The sequence below is a fragment of the Ruditapes philippinarum genome, unplaced genomic scaffold (assembly GCF_026571515.1).
Source record: "Ruditapes philippinarum isolate M1 unplaced genomic scaffold, ASM2657151v2 ctg2717_1_1_1_1, whole genome shotgun sequence".
Taxonomy (NCBI): Eukaryota; Metazoa; Mollusca; class Bivalvia; order Venerida; family Veneridae; genus Ruditapes; species Ruditapes philippinarum.
In genome coordinates, this window is record NW_026851933.1 from 191,120 (window position 1) to 207,870 (window position 16,751).

The following is a 16,751-nucleotide window of genomic DNA, read 5'->3' on the forward strand; positions in this document are numbered from 1 at the left end:
TAGCCAAAATCAAATTCCTGTTTTGGTACCATACGACCCAAATTTTGTTGATGAAAATATTGAGAAAAAAAATCATATAAACATTAAATTCTGGTTTTATACAGATTTTATTTTTCTTCAAAACAAAAATATATTAAACAACAAAACACAAGAATCAAGCATTAGACTTTGAGATCAAATGAAAACATTGGATAAATTAAGTAAGTGCATGATTGTATAAAGGTAAACAAGTAACATATGTAAAGTATAGTTAACATAAACAAGATAACAACACAACAAGAATCTAATCCTGTAGATAAGGTAAGTAAGTATATTTACTCTCTTTTACAAAAGATATTTGTCTTGACTTTAAAATGTTTAAACATTACAGGTTTAAACGTTTAAATTACTGTTGATGCTAGTGCTAGAGGGGTCAGGGCATAGACTGTAGCTTTCAATTACATTTATTATACCACTAGCCAAATAAAACCAAGTCTGCAACATTTTTAATTTTATCATTTTGGGTGTATTTAGCAATTCCATATTTTTTCTCCATTTCTATCAACCAATAGGTATATTTTTTAAAAGTTTAAATATATTTATTAGTTTTTTAGCCAGGGATAAAGTTCATCCATTAACCTTTATTGTGTCAATAATACCAAAGTATTTCTTGTGTTACCATTACATTTTAGAAAGCAGTTTATTGTTTTCAAAAAAAAAAGTAATGTAATTTTGTTGTTGCTGTTTTTAAAGTTTCTTAGAAATCTGTAAATTAATTTTTTCCAAGTGATAATAAATTTCTAGACAAAATTAGTTCAGAGTGAAATCATTTTCATTGGTAATTATTTCTAACATTTGTTCATTTTTGTAGCCTGTGAGTGAGGCGATGATTTTGATAATTTTATGGTTTTGTAATGTTTTAACCCTTTCACTGCCATAGGGACGGCTTAAGCCGTCCCTGTTATTTTCGGCGTATTTGCCATATGGACGGCTTTAGCTGTTTCAATAATAATAATAGTAATAATAATAAATTAATAAGAATAATAATAAAGATAATAATAAATATAAAGAAAATTATACCATCGACAATAATTATTATTATACTAACAGATTTGGAAACATATATTATTATTATAATACTAGATCTAATAATAAATAATAATAATTATATTAATTAATAATATAGTAATTTCTTAGAAAATCCTCTGGCAAATAGGTGAACAATAAAACAATAACCCTCTGGCAGCGAAAGGGTTAAATTGATCATGGAAACATATTTGGGTTCTTTGATGACCTGTGGGGAAAAGACAAAAAATATAGTCTATCCTAAGCTTCTCAACCAAAAAATTTTTATGGTATATATACATGTACATATGATAATTTTGAATCATATATAAACCATAAAAAATATTGAAAATTTTGCCAGTCTACATTTTCCACAATAATTATTCTGGATAGAATGATCTGAAATTTTGCACACAAGTTGATCTAGACCTACATCAAATGGTTTCCAGATACCAAAAGAATGTACAAGTCCAATAAGTCAAAAAAAACTCAGTTGAGACCCTTTAACACTTAAAAGTTTGAAATATATGCTCAAAAAATTCCTCAGTGGAGTCCCTTTAACACTTAAAATTTGAAATATATGCTCAAATAAACCTCAGTGGAGTCCCTTTAACACTTAAAAGTTTGAAATATGTGCTCAAAAAAATCCTCAGTGGAGTCCCTTTAACACTTAAAAGTTTTGAAATATATCCTTTTTATGCAAAAATTGCTGCATAGGTCATAGAGCTTATGTACAAAAGAATATTATTGTAACTCATGTGAATGTTAAATTTTCATTTCTGTTTTTTTAACAAAATTATTTAAACATATTTCGTCTCCCGGTACCAGGTGGACCCTGGTTCCATTGTGGTTTGACACATCTGCCAAGCAAGGTCTTTTTCTCTGACTCCAGTCTCTTCTTATCTGCCTTCAGCTTATTGACTTCACCTTTTAACTCTGCTAATTCATCTATCAATTCCTCTTTCTCATTTTCAGTTTGCTCAAGAACAGTTCTCAAGTCGGCCAGTTTGTTTTCCTTTTCTTCTAAGGTTCGCTTTAGATCAGCAACTTCTTCCTCATATCTGGCCAAGTCAATTTCGTATTTCTTCTTATCATTTTCCAAAACTTTTATCCTCTTCTCAAGATTTTCATAATACTGTTTATCTTTTTCAAGACATTCTTTGAATTCTTTAATTTCATTTTCTTTTGATTTCATTTCCATCTTAATTCGATTAATTCCTTCATTGTAATTTGACTTGGAATTTTTTATTTCAGTTTTTAATCTGTTGATCTCTCTATCAACCTCAGTATTCTTTGTTTCTTTTTCTGCTTCCATGACTTTGATAGTGCTCTGAAGACTTTCTATTTCATGTTTTAAATGTTCAACTTTCCTTTGGACATTTTCTCGACTCTCTCGATCGGTTGCAATTTCTTCTTTTAGCTCATCTATATTTTGTTGTACATTATGGAAGTCCTGCAGTCTTGCAAACTCTTCTTTTGGTGTCGGACAAACAGAAGTATGTTCTGATTCTATTTCTTCTTTGACTTTCCTCATTGCTTTAAGTTGCTCTCTGACGTCTGCTAACAGTTCGGATGACTCTGTTGTGGAAGCGGTTGGTGAGTTAGAGTCAGCCATCTTTAAATGTTGCAGTTGTGCAGGTAAAGACAATGGTACCATTTCATTCACCACTGATCTATTTGTCAGAAGACTATTTTCCCTTGTCAGTAATTCTGTTTCCTTTTCCTTTAGGCTCTTTTCATGATCTTTGAGTTCTTTTTCTTTCTTGCTAAGTTCAGATTCTCGAGATTTTAGTAGATTCTCTCTTTCTTCTAGGATCTCTTCCCTACTTTTTGATGTCCCTGTAGTCAATGTTCATATATATTTCTTGAATTACATTTAGGAATTCTTATAATCAAGAAAAAGTTATCTTAATTTGTAATATTTGTACAAAAAAAGACTTTGTCTTTTATTTTCTAAATGCATAATTATTATGAATGTAATTTACATATTTGACATATAACATGAAGCATTCTTGCATATCATACAGTATTATTAGTCCCCTACCGGTTTACCGGAGCAAACATTTGATATTTATGAGCTTCATTCCGTAGTTAAATAAAGAACAAAAGCTCATAAAATTCAAATTAAGAGCTATTTTTTTGATTTTATGAGCTGATTTTGCTTATGGACTTTGGTCCAGGTGTAGTTTATGAGCTGATTTACCTCTCTGTCCGTCCGTCAGTCCGTCTGTCCACAAAACTGGATCCCGCGATAACACAAAAAGTACTGAAGATATTTTAATGAAACTTGATATATGGATAGATGGCAGTATGGAGATTATGCACGTCTTTTTCTTTTCTTCCTATGTTGAAAATTCTGGTTGCTATGGCAACAAATAGACTGAAAATATGGCAAATTTTACACATAACCTGGATCCCGCGATAACGCAAAAAGTACTGAAAATATTTTTATGAAACTTGATATATAGATAGATTGCAGTATGGAGATTATGCACGTTTTTTTTCTTTTCTTCCTATGTTGAAAATTCTGGTTGCTATGGCAACAAATAGACTGAAAATATGGCAAATTTTACACATAACCTGGATCCAGTGATAACACAAAAAGTACTGAAAATATGTTTATGAAACTTGACATATAGGTAGATGGCAGTATGGAAATTATGCACATCCTTTTTTATCTTCCTATGTTGAAAATTCTGGTGCTAATGGCAACAAATAGACTGAATTTCAAGATTTCTGATTCTAGTTTTTAAGTTTTTTCACTATTAAGTTCTTTATTTCTTAAGGTATTTTCTTCAAACTTTAAATATAAGTTGCTTGTCATCAACCACATCATATGTGACAAGGTTTACAACTCTAGCACAAAATTTATCAAATTACCTCCCTTGAACTTAAAATTTTCATGAAAAAAACATTGTTTTTTTTTAAATAACTGTTTTTTTTAATAACTTCTTTTTCTGAATGTATCTACTTCAAACTTCATATAAATGTTTCTTATTGTCACTCAACATTTGTGAGTGTTCAATACTCTAGCAAGACTATTTCAAGAATTATGCCCCTTTTGAACTTCGACTTTTTTTTGAGAAATTGGTAATTTTTACTCCAACTTCTTCAATCATGATAGGATTTTAAAAATGTTATATATTGATAACAGGGATGTTTAAAAAATAACTTTAGAGTGTCCTTCAGTCCGTCTGTCTGTACATAAAAACTGTTTCCTGTGATCATTTTTAAAGAACTTTTTCAACAAATTTACTTAAAATAGGAACCTAAGTGAATGGCCCTTCAGAATGTTGCTTGGGCTCTTACCGGTAGGGGACTTATGGATTGCTTGCAATACTATGATAATTGCTTGTATTATCTACTGTATATACCGGTGCTAGCAAAACCTGTCTTAAAACCCCATGTAAGACAAGTTGCTTGTTTTAAATGAAGTCATTGCCACACACCCTTTATAAATTAATTGCGTTCTTAGGCCGACATTATTTTGCCATTATGTTTGAAGTTGTAAATTCATTACACTATTATAAGAAAAAAGTGCTAAATGAAGATATTAGTTTTTCATAATTTATTTTTGAAATATCATTAATTTGTAATATGCATGAAAAAGAATCAAACACCAGCTGTCGTCACAGACAGGAATATCTAGCTCTCAGGTAACTGCTTAGCAGAATCTAGACAGAGCCTTGTTAACGCCATAAACAGTTACTCTTGAGCTAGATATACTTCGGTGCAAGATCCTTACACTTTGACTTACCAGGTCTAACATCTTTTGCCATATCCTCCTTGGTCTTTTCAGGGACGTTAACTTCTGTTTTTTCTATTTTTTTGTGTTCCGCATTTTTCTTGATTTTGGTATTTGCAGATGAAACTCTGTCTTTATCTGAAATTTCAATAATTATTTATTCTGATTATGATTTCTTTTCTCATTAGATCATTGAAAGTGTTTTTATGGAATTTTGGGTCATTGTTGAAAGAAGCCTTTCCATGCAAAATATGGTAAGTGACCAAAACCATGCATCTTTTTTAGGCAAAATTTCAAATTATATACTGACTCAATATGGAACAATGCAAACCATGATCAGATGGCAGGAATTGGTTGCACAGGTAGAATGTGCTGCTAGAGGACACAATTTTGTCAAATAGATGTGGTTAAACGAAACTAAATGGTCACCTTTGTTGTAAGGGAAACATTAAAGGATGGTCAGTTTTAGCCTGAGTTTGGAAGAATAGGGAGAGCTTTTATACTGACACAGGCGTCTGCGTCACACTTTAATTAAGATTTTGCATACAAGTTGTATCTCCAAGGTAACGCCAAAGCTACTGAAGGGAATGGGTTGAAACTTTACACATTTATTTAAGGGCATAATATGATGTCACTTTCCAAGACTTTTAACTGTAGCATTGATTTTGACAGAATTATGGCCCTTTTTTAACTTATAAAAAATCTACATTATCCAGGCTCTTGTTTTTCTATGAAGAATTGAGAATAGTCAAGCAGACTGTCCCTCCAACAGCTCTTGTTGAACAGACACACTCAGAAACTGGATGTGCACCTAACTACAAAGATGGAAATTGAAGGATAATAATTATATACTATAGAGAATTGTAATAGTATAGTATAAGAACACATCTTTGCAGGTTCGTACCTTTATTGTTATATGTTAACATTAAACATGTTTATAACGTAAACAGGATGTAACGTCCACGATGTCACGTTTAAGTAGCAATGGACGTCATATGCATTAGAGTGCTAATGTATATATCTTAACAGATAGACCTCTATTTATTACAGTATAGATGAATCATATTATTTGTGTATTTTATTTTGAGATTTAATGAAAACAACACAATAACATCAAAAATCCAGAATCCTTGCAAACGGCTTGAAAAATCTGGTGTTAACAAATAATGTAATTTCTTTTTCAGTTTTATTAAGAAGAAAGGAAGACACATTATAACAAAAGGCAAATAAACTGTTTTTTTTTCTTAAAGGCCCCTCTTGCAGACTGAACTGGAATGGACATGGAAGTCTCCAGATCTCAACTTATTAAGAGTGTGAACTTTTGCATATTCCATTTAGTAAAGTGGTTCTTGCAGACAGGTATGTATAGTTTATTTATTTCATAATGTTTGGTTTGCATAAATTTAATTATGAATGGAATTTAACAGTCATGAATTGATTGCCTTCATACTTGAGGCATATGCATCATATTTAAATCCTAAACCTGCTAGAATAGAAAGTGATTGCCCCTTGCCCCCAATCTAAGCAGTTTGATATGGCTCTTTATTGTTAGTAGCTCATTTTTAACTCAACAATACTAATTACATAGAGAGCTGCCTTTCTGTCCTACTCACCCCAGTGTTGGCATCCATAATTATTAGCATTTCTGATGTTTTTGTCACATAAAATATTTTTGTAAAGTATTATTCTTTATACTTTAACTCAGTTAACCTGACAAATGATTGAATAATGATAAGATTACGCTGAAACTTGGTGAGTGATTGAATAATGATGATGAAATTGCCCTGAAACCTGGAGAATGATTGAATAAGGAAGATAAAATTGCCCTGAAAACTTGAGAATAATTGAATGATGATGATAAAATTGCTCTGAAACCTGGAGAATGATTGAATAATGATGATAGTAATACCCTGAAACTTGGTGAATGATTGAATAGTGATGATAGGATTACCCTGAATCCTGGAGAATGATTGAATAATGATGATAAGATTGCCGTGAAAACTGGAGAATTATTGAATAAGGAAGATAAAATTGCCCTGAAAACTGGAGAATAATTGAATAATGATGATAAGATTGCCCTGAAACCTGTAGAATGATTGAATGATGATGATAAAATTGCCCTGAAACCTGCAGAATGGTTGAATAATGATGATATAACCCTGAAACTTGGTGAATGATTGTATAATGATGATAAAATTACCCTTAAACCTGGAGAGTGATTGAATACTGATGATAAACTTAAAATGATTGAATAATGATGATAAGATTTCCCTGTAAGCTGGAGAATGATTTGATAATGATGATAAAATTGCCCTTAAACCTGGAGAGTGATTGAATACTGATGATAAACTTAAAATGATTGAATAATAATGATAAGATTTCCCTGAAAACTGGAGAATGATTGAATAATGATAAAGTTACCCTGAGAACTGGAGATTGACTTTTATAGATATCAAATTATCCTGTTTTCAAAAACAAGCAAAAAAAGACCTTGTGCTAAAAATTAAAAACTGGAAATTTTCCATTTCAGTTGTAATTTAAACAACTTTATTTCATATGCTTATGTCAGGCAGATATCACTGTATTTTCACTGTGTAGCTGATCTTATTGTTTCATTGATTTATATATTAGAAAAGATCAGGGGTCACCCTTGAAGCTTTTGTTTGAATTACTGAAAATGCTATCATATTGCCTTAAAGGGGAAGTTTTAGATCATAGAAAGGTATATATAAATGTGAAACTTTATATGGGTGAGTTTGAAACATTAAGCAAAGATTTTGACATGAATTTGTATTCTTCCTTCCAAAGTCAGAATATATTTGCTTGACTTTTTGTTAGCTCGACTATTCGAAGAATATGAGAGCTATTGTAGTCGCCCCGGCGTCGGCGTCACCGTCTGCGTCGACATCTGCATTGGTTAGAGTTTTTTGTAAATTCAAATATCTCAATTATTACTTGAGATATTCAATTGAAACTTACAATACTTATTTATAGTAACCAAGTACATCAGATTGACAAGTTGGATAACGCTGCCTACAATATTGACAGAATTATGCCCCTTTTTAACTAAGAAATTTTGGTTAAAGTTTTTTGTAAAGTCAAATATCTCAATTATTGCTTGAGATATTCAATTGAAACTTACAATACTTATTTATAGTAACAAGGTACATCAGATTGACAAGTTGGATAACTCTGCCTACAATATTGACAGAATTATGCCCCTTTTTAACTTAAAAATTTTGGTTAAAGTTTTTTGTAAAGTCAAATATCTCAATTATTGCTTGAGATATTCAATTGAAATTTAAAATACATTTTTATAGTAAAAATGTACATCAGTTTGCAAAATTGCATAACTCTGCCTGCAATATTTGCAGAATTATTTGCCCCTTTGAAACTTAGAGATTTTGGTTAAAGGTCTTCAAAGATATTTACTTGAAACTTTACACATGCACTTAGGGTCATAATTGGAGGGTCATAATTGTATGTCACTGACCAAGTTCCATAACTCTGTCTTGCATTAAGGCTGATTCATATCCCCTTTATTTAAAACTTCACATATGCATTTAGGGTCATAATTGTAGGTCACTTACAAAGATCCATAATTCTATCTTGCATTTAGGCTGATTTTTCTCCCCATTTTCACTTTAGAAATTCATGGTAGGGTTTTGCTTGTAAGCTGTTATCTCAATAACTACTGAAGGGTTTGTGCCTTTTTTGGGACAATTTTATGCATTCATAATAATAAAGCAGTGATTTACTTGATAAAACATCTTAATAACAAGCCTTTGTTCCTTTTCTGTCAAATTTATATATTCATAGGTAATTAGTATTATTATACTCAATAAAACACCCTTGTGACATTACCTTCCAAATAGTCAAGCCAATACTATATAATTAGACTCTCTCTAAGGCCTATAACATGAATTTATAAAACAAAATTAGCCCTTTGTGAACTTAAAAAATTTGACAGTATCAAGGCTCTTTTACTATCAAGCACTTAGAATAGTCGAGCATGCTGTCCTACCGACAGCTCTTGTTTTTTTCATGCTATTAGTTCAATATAAAAAATAAACCTGAAAAAAAACCTCTAAATTTTAGAAATTGTTTTTGTTTATTTTGATTTTTTTGTGGTGGGGAGAGGGAGATATTGTTATTGATAGGGTTCAAGTAAAAAATAAATAACTGTTATTTCTTATGGATATATAATATATAATGGGAACCCCAGTTTTTCTGTTGGAGGAACCCCTCTCCAAACATTTCAGGTAGAGATCCCCCACACTTCCAGTCTTTCTGGTGGAGGAACCCCCAAACCCCCAGGCTTTTCCAGTAGAGGAACCATTAGCTTTTCTGGAAGAGAAATTTCCCAGCTTGTTGCAAATGTTGTCTGCTTAACCTTTGTATTTCTTGATATTAAGTAATTTATGAAGTAGTTAATGTGGCATTTCTATTGAAAGATAATGGTTAAATCATAAGTCTATTAAAATTTGTCATTGTATTATTGAATATCAGTGATAAAAAAATTGCATTACCAGTATTTTCCTTTATAACTTTATTTTGCTTGCTGCTTTCCCCTGATCCTGTGTCCCCATTTCCGATTCCTTTGTATAATTTTTCTGAAATTTCAGTTTGTCGGCTTAATGATGGTTCCTGTTTTTCTGCCTTCTCAGTGTTTACTTCTACCTTCCCACTTTTGTCTGCTCCTTTGTCTTTAGATTCTGCACTAGGTAGTTGATCGGCATCTGTTTGACCTTTGTAGTACTTATCATGTTCAGCTTCCTTTACTTTTTTACTTTTTTCAATTGTTTCAGTGACCTTTTTAGGAAACTGTTGCTTTGCATCACTTCCTGTGTCAGTTGGCTTCTTTGATTTAACTTTGTCCACTTTGACCAAGCTTTTAACCAGGTCATGTCTTTGGATGGAAAGCAATGCTTCCATGAAATAGTTATATTTTTGTCGGTCAAACTTCATGACGAGTGCTAGAAAATCCTCAGTTCGCTCAGACTCAGAAATTGGTTTAGATTTTAGACTCATCCAGTAGTCGAGGGTAACTACTCGTTTTTGTATAAGGTAGTCTACAAAGTCTTTCATGACAAGGGTGTTCTTCAGTTGGCTCCATCTCTGAGTAATGACTTTGTTCAGAGCTCTGGGCCACTCTAGGTCATCCATCCTGTAAGAAAAGAGATATTTTTATTAAAAAAAATCCGGAGAACTCATTGGAGTTATCCCTCAGAAGCATTAATCACAACCAAATGACATGAACATTGTTAAGTCTGTACATGAGGGATAATGAAATGTGCAGAATCCCTAATGCACTCTATCTACCAGCTTGAGCAGTACTCAATGTTTATGTCATAATTATGAAGCATGAAAAAGAATAGCTTAATGCCGTCAGTTATGTTGTCAGGGGATTTAGGGTGGCGTTTCATGTAAAGTCCTGACTGCAGACCAAAACTGAGAAAAGTTTTATTTCAAAGAAAATGTCCTAACTTATGACTTTTATGTTGAGAGTCTTCAATTTCTGAATAGCTTTGCAGATGGACATTTACACATGGTAAATTGAAGCATATTGGCCATTGTATTTAGTAACATTTCTCAAGAGAATGAATTAAATAAAAGTCTAAAACCTTTACTTAATATAAAAATATTTATTTATCGGTCTTAAGTTAGTCCTTATAGTTTGTCATAAGTCCTAGCACTTAGTAACATTAAGGACTTAAGGACTTTCCTAGAAACATAGCCAAGGATTGCAATATGCATATAAAATACCAATTTTGTTTTATTTTATACATTTTGCTGATAATACAGATAAATGATTTCTCCCTGGAGCATATGAGCTTTTTGTACTTAAACAGGAAAAAAACATTTACCTACAGGAAAAAACATTTACAGCAATTTACGTACAAGACATTTTTAATGGTTTGATATCATGGGATTGACGATTAGAGGTTATAGCTGGGCAAAGTATTTTAGCATTTCTTTTGTTTTATTGTTCTTACTCATCATAGATAATTTCTATGAATAATATTCTTGTGTCGCCTCTACGGAGTATTGGCGACATATAGGGATCACTTCTCCGTCGTCTGTCTGTCTGTCAGTCTGTCCGTCCGTCCGTCCATCACAAAACTTGTCCGGACTACTCCTCATAAACTACTGGTGCAATTTCATTCAAACTTTACAGGAATGATCAGTACCAAGTCTAGTTATGCATATTGTCAGCATTTTCCGGTTCAATGATTTTTGTTTGAGTTATGGCCCTTTAATAATTTTTATTTTTAAAGTTTGTCCGGACTACTTCTCTTATACCACTAATGCAATTTCAATGAAACTTTACAGGATTGATCTGTAGCTCAAGTCCTTGCGCATATTGCTTGGGTTTTCCGGTTGAATGATTTTTGGCTTAGTTAAGGCCCTTTGATAAAAAGGATTTTTTTTCTGTGTGTTGCCAGATACACAAAAGCTTGTCCGGACTACTCCTCATAAACTACTGGTGCAATTTCATCCAAACTTTACAGGAATCATCAGTACCAAGTCTAGTTGTGCACTGTCCGTCTGTCTGTCCGTCTGTCAGAAAATTTGTCCCAACATGAAATTGGCAATCAGGAGGTGACACATGTGATTACTGATCACTCTTGTAGTTATAAAAGGTACAGTTTGTTCCACTTTAGTGAATGACCTCAGTTATATAGCCTTAATGATTATGGAACTAAAAGGAACTGCAATGAAGTTTTTTTTACTTTAAACAACAGGAACTATGTTTTCAAACATTCTGTTCTATTTCATGTAGGTTTGGACCAATATTTTGTGATCATTTGCTCATTCTTTTTCAGAATAATTATTTTAATTATGAAAAGAAATTCCAAAATAAAAGCGTTAAAGGGATACTCAGGCAAATTAATGACAAAAATGTTAAAATGAATTTATGTACTCAAATCAAGCTAAAACGACATTATCTTTAAGTCTTAGCATGAATTTCTGTTTAAATTCTATATATTTTGGGTTTGAAGCATAAAAATATCTATATATGTTAAACAAAATTTAAACGCCGACAGAATTATCGAGTAGTTTTAAAACAAGTCATGTGACTTAAACAAACTCTGGAAGTAGCAATAACAGATATTGTGGATATTGTATGATTGAAACAAGTCTAAGCAATTCATTTGACATGTTCATTAACATTTCCAGAGTTCACTGTAACAACTTTTGTGAAATTTTAACGCTCTAACCTGACCCACGCTGGTCAAGTTAGGAAACCGACATTTTATTCTTTACAAGAAGAAAAGTTTCGCTCCCGTGACTACCTAGTGTAATCATTTTGAGGACATTTACACAACAGGGAATGAAAAATTCAAAACAAAGAAATGAAAATTTTGCCTGTGTCTCCCTTTAAATTAATGCAAAAATTTGTTTAAAAAAAAAAAGAGTAATTTTCTTGGTTATCTTTTGTATAAGAGCCTCATTTGATCTATGTAAGAAATGAAATTTTTTGGACCTCAGTGGAGTTCCATTACATGAGCATGTATGCATGCTGCTTTATTGGTATATTCTAAAATAATGGTATCACAATGGAAAACACTCATGTGACATACATGTACTGAAAAGTAATACTAAAACTGTCAAAACTGAGTTGTGATTATATTACCTTACCTTTGCCCAGGTTGTCCCACAGCCTGTACGGACAAGTGGAAATTTTCAATAATTTTCTATATAAATATCATACAGACAAGTTAAGAAATGCTTGGATGAAAACAGACAAGTAAGTCAAAATCAGATTTTGCCGGCCCTACATGAATGCATTGGCAAGAAAAAATACCTTTGAACCGTCCCCTACTTTGTAACTTCAGTACAAAAGAAGGAAGCTCCTGTTTGGTCACTGGCATTAAAATTTAGATTGAGACAGGGGGTTGTGATATATTCAAGGATGTAGTTTTGCAAATGAGATGATGTGATGACAAAACACCCATCCAAGGATTTTTTCATATACATGTACATTTATTTACTATACAATGTACTGTTATTCAAACTGTTAGATTGCTGGCGGCATGAGATTCTACATCTGCTGCCAGTGCATGGTACATTAAACGTCTGCACCAATTACCATTTTTTGAAATTTTCACTAAAATGATGAATGGTTTTGCCCAGATTGAAATGGTTTTTGCCCAGATTGAAATGGTTTTTGCCCAGATTGAAAGATGGACAAGTCAATTTAAAATATTTTAGATATTTAGGACTGTAGGAGTTAAAGACAGCAGCCAGTAGCATACATTCTTGTCCGTCTGTACAGATATGTAGGCTGGTGTGACATTCTATATGTGGTATGTTCCCACACACATTCATAATAGATTAACTCATAATTATGGAGTCGGAAAATTTACTCATTTTTTTTCCCCAAATGATAACATTATGCAAATATACTAAAAGCTTACAGATAAATTAAGGAAGTTATCACGTGTATTTTTTATTTTTCTTTAATAAGTCATCTAGGGCCAGATAAGTTAAAAAAAAAATCTAATCTTGGGCATTTTAACTGGTTTAGAAAGCAGCAGGGAATCTACACTGACCAATAAGAATCTTTTAGTAAATATCATGGTTGAATATCAAATATATAGTTTTTCATGAAATGGTCGGAAAAGTAATGTGTAAATTAATAAAATATCAGAAAATAATGTGATACTCACATTTTAGTGACAATTGATGATGTCATAACAACTGTAAGAAATAAATACTCTTAAATCACATAATTCAATTTTCAAATTTTTATTTTATCCAAATTTCACATTTTAATAGTCAGTCACGTTTTTGTTTTATTTTTTTATGAAAAAAAAAGATATGTTTTTAAAAGTTTTTCTTAATAAGCAGTGTGACTTACATGAAGTTTTTTAATCTTGATATATAGAAAACAACACTTGTATGGCTCATTAATTTCTTTACAAAGGTAGTAGATCACGGTCATTTAAAACCAATTTAGTGAATATTGGAGGATAGAATTACTGCTTTGATTAAATTTGGCAATATTGGCTTTTAAATAGATTGAGTTGTCATTCTAATTTTTTAAAATTTAATCACATTGAAATATTGTTGAATTAATTAGTTTTCACCTCTATGAACACAAATTATTTTGTGACCCAGTGGTAAAGGTTGCTGATTTCAAACATTTGCCCATCATTGTAGAATCCTGTCCAGGGACTTTGGATTCTTTCATGTGAGGAAGCTACATTAAGGAAGGTTCGATAACTCTACTCTGGGGCCTGTAAGTGTCTGACATTAAGTTCGAAAGGGTACTTGGGCTAAGTTCCTCCACCTGTAAAGCTGGAAATTGTCTTAGTTGCCATGTAACATAGAAAATAAAACCATGTGACATGAAAATCCAACGAAACAAATTAAGACAGTCTTTTGTCATCATTAGAGATACATCATCATTCTGTTGTCCGTCATTTCTAACATTTCCTCCTTAATAGCAAGTAAGATGTGGCCAAAATTTTCAAGATACAGAACTTGTCTAGATAAGTCGACACATCTGTTTGTACATATCTTTTAATTTTCCCTATAAATAATGAATGTATTTGTCCCAATAGAAAGATGGATGAGTCCATTTAAGATAACTAAGGTTGTCAGGGTGTAAAGCTGTAATATACATGTATATCATATTTTACATTAATATTTTAGATTTTTAAATCTTTAAAAAATAATTTCCTGACATTGTTCTTTAATTTTATATACATGTATAGGTCACAAGCAGCATTGTGTGAATTTAAACATAATTTGAGTTAAAAAAAAAACATTTATAATAAAGGTTTTCCAGCATCATGTCATTTTGCAAAAGAACAAGACCTCTCCACATACAGCGATGTCCACTTTTCTAGTTGCTGGATAGTTAAATAAAAGCAACAAAGAAAAAGGGGAAATACGGGTAGTATTACAAAAGTGCATAGCAGACTTGCCTGTTTTTGATAGTCAACAGATATTGTAAACTTTAACCATTTTTGAGGCCATAGCAAATATTTCAAATTAAACAGGGGAAAAATAAAGCAAAATTGGCTTTCGGAATTACCTGGCCCCAAGAATTGCATTTGAAGTTTAACAGTACTCCAAGAATAAAATGAATATAAGTTTTAAAAAGATGGACAGAATTTAGCAAGAATAAATAATAAGGTAACCTACTCTTATGAAAATTAATGCATTCTAGTTTTAAAATTGAACAAGTATTCCCTGAGATAAACTTTTACAGTCTATGAAAAATTGACATTAGCAGAAAAAAATAGTAAAAAAGGGTCATAACTTTGCGGAAATAAATTATTCCCCTTTGTGAACATACAAAATCCTTGGTAAGGTTATATTTATACTACACCTGTGTCATAACCACTGAAACTTAACAAACGTCATTGGGGTAATAACTGTAGGTGACTGGCCAAGACAAATAACTGTAGCATGGATATACATGTATACTGAATTTGAAAGAATGACTGAGAATATTTAACAGTGCTGTCGCACCAGCTCTTATTCTTTTTTATTTGTATTGAACACAATGATTATGTTTTTAATGAGGTGTAAAAGCAGTTGAGGATACTATTTAAAAACAGAATCATTTTTATAGGGAAAGTCAAGATAAGCTTAAAATGAAAATAATAAACATAAAATATTCAAACATTTAAGAGAGTGTTACATATCTTCTAATATTGACAGAGAAAAGTTTATTTAGTAAGTAAATCAGACTTAATACCATTAAATCTAACATAAATCCTGTTGCAAGATTATCTTGTTGTATTGCAAAAGGACCGAAAACAGATAAATTACCGTCTGCTTTTCTGAAGTAACAGTTCCACTGATATGATACACTTGGATGGTATTATACCTCCAGATGTCGTGGAGTACCTTGGTGGTGTAAATTACAATTTGTTCAATAAATACAGTAATGTTTTACCTTAAAAATGGGGACGTTAACTTGACATTCGGACCCCACTATGTGTTAGTTTTCACATTAAATACACCTTTATTTTTAATACATGTATCTTACTTTGCCGTTTATTAAACAAGACAGAATTTATGTGCATTTTTCTTTTTACTTTTATTTTTGCATTCCAATATCTTTTTGTGCCAAAATATGACATCATCAAACATAATTCTACTATACCTGATAATAGGAATAGATAGAGGATATTGAATGAGTGTAGGTTTAATACTAAATTTATTGAGCGAGTTGAATAAAATCAAATTATGCGAGTCTCTTGTGGGCATAATATTGTTTTATTTAAAGAGTGCAATAAATTTTTAAAGAGTTTAAAAGAGTTCAATAAATTTAGTATCAAATCATTCTACTTATGGCATATAAGAAATAAGAATGGTTTATAGTTTAAAATAGCCATTTTTAATGGCCCGCCTATTGTTTGATACTTTAACGCTATTTTTGTATATATTGCAAATGACATTATGTCAAAGCGTTATTTCACTAGTGTATTATTGTTTTCATTTTTTGTTACATTTATCAATTTTTTATTCCCTATTTTTTGGTTTATTTAACACCTTTAATTGATTTTAAAGCCACATTTTTGGAACACCTTAGAAAACAAGCTGATAAATCTATTTTAACAAAAATTATGATAAAGATTACGTAATAGTTATAGTACATGAAACGAGTTAGTTACAAGGATATAACACTGGCTGGGGCGACATCAAGGGGTGTTTCTGCTAAAAAAAATGTCGAGGCCATGAGGCCGAGACAATTTTTTTTTTGCAGAAACATCCCGAGATGTCGCCCCAGCCAGTGTTACACTCCCGTAACTAACAAGTTTCATATACTATAACTGTTTTATCGCAATGGCATAATGTTTTCTTTTTTTATAAAATAGATAAATAAATAGTTAGCTACATTACAATTATTCATGATAAGGCAGTTTTTTCAAGTTGTTTTCGCTGCCGCAAAAAAAGAAGATATATAAGAGGCGTACAATGTTAGAGGCAAATTGTA

At 31.6% G+C, this 16,751-nt stretch overlaps 1 protein-coding gene across 1 annotated transcript; it reads right to left on the reverse strand.

The window, feature by feature from the left end:
• Window positions 1-1,342: 1,342 nt before the first annotated feature.
• Window positions 1,343-13,645, reverse strand: LOC132743384 (uncharacterized). Its single transcript, XM_060731903.1, has 4 exons — window positions 13,465-13,645; window positions 9,319-9,956; window positions 4,802-4,927; window positions 1,343-2,883 (listed from the first exon to the last, which is right to left on the reverse strand). The coding sequence occupies exons 1-4, from the start codon at window positions 13,488-13,490 to the stop codon at window positions 1,841-1,843; spliced, it is 1,833 nt and encodes a 610-aa protein (XP_060587886.1). The 5' UTR covers window positions 13,491-13,645; the 3' UTR covers window positions 1,343-1,840.
• Between the last annotated feature and the right edge of the window lie 3,106 nt (window positions 13,646-16,751).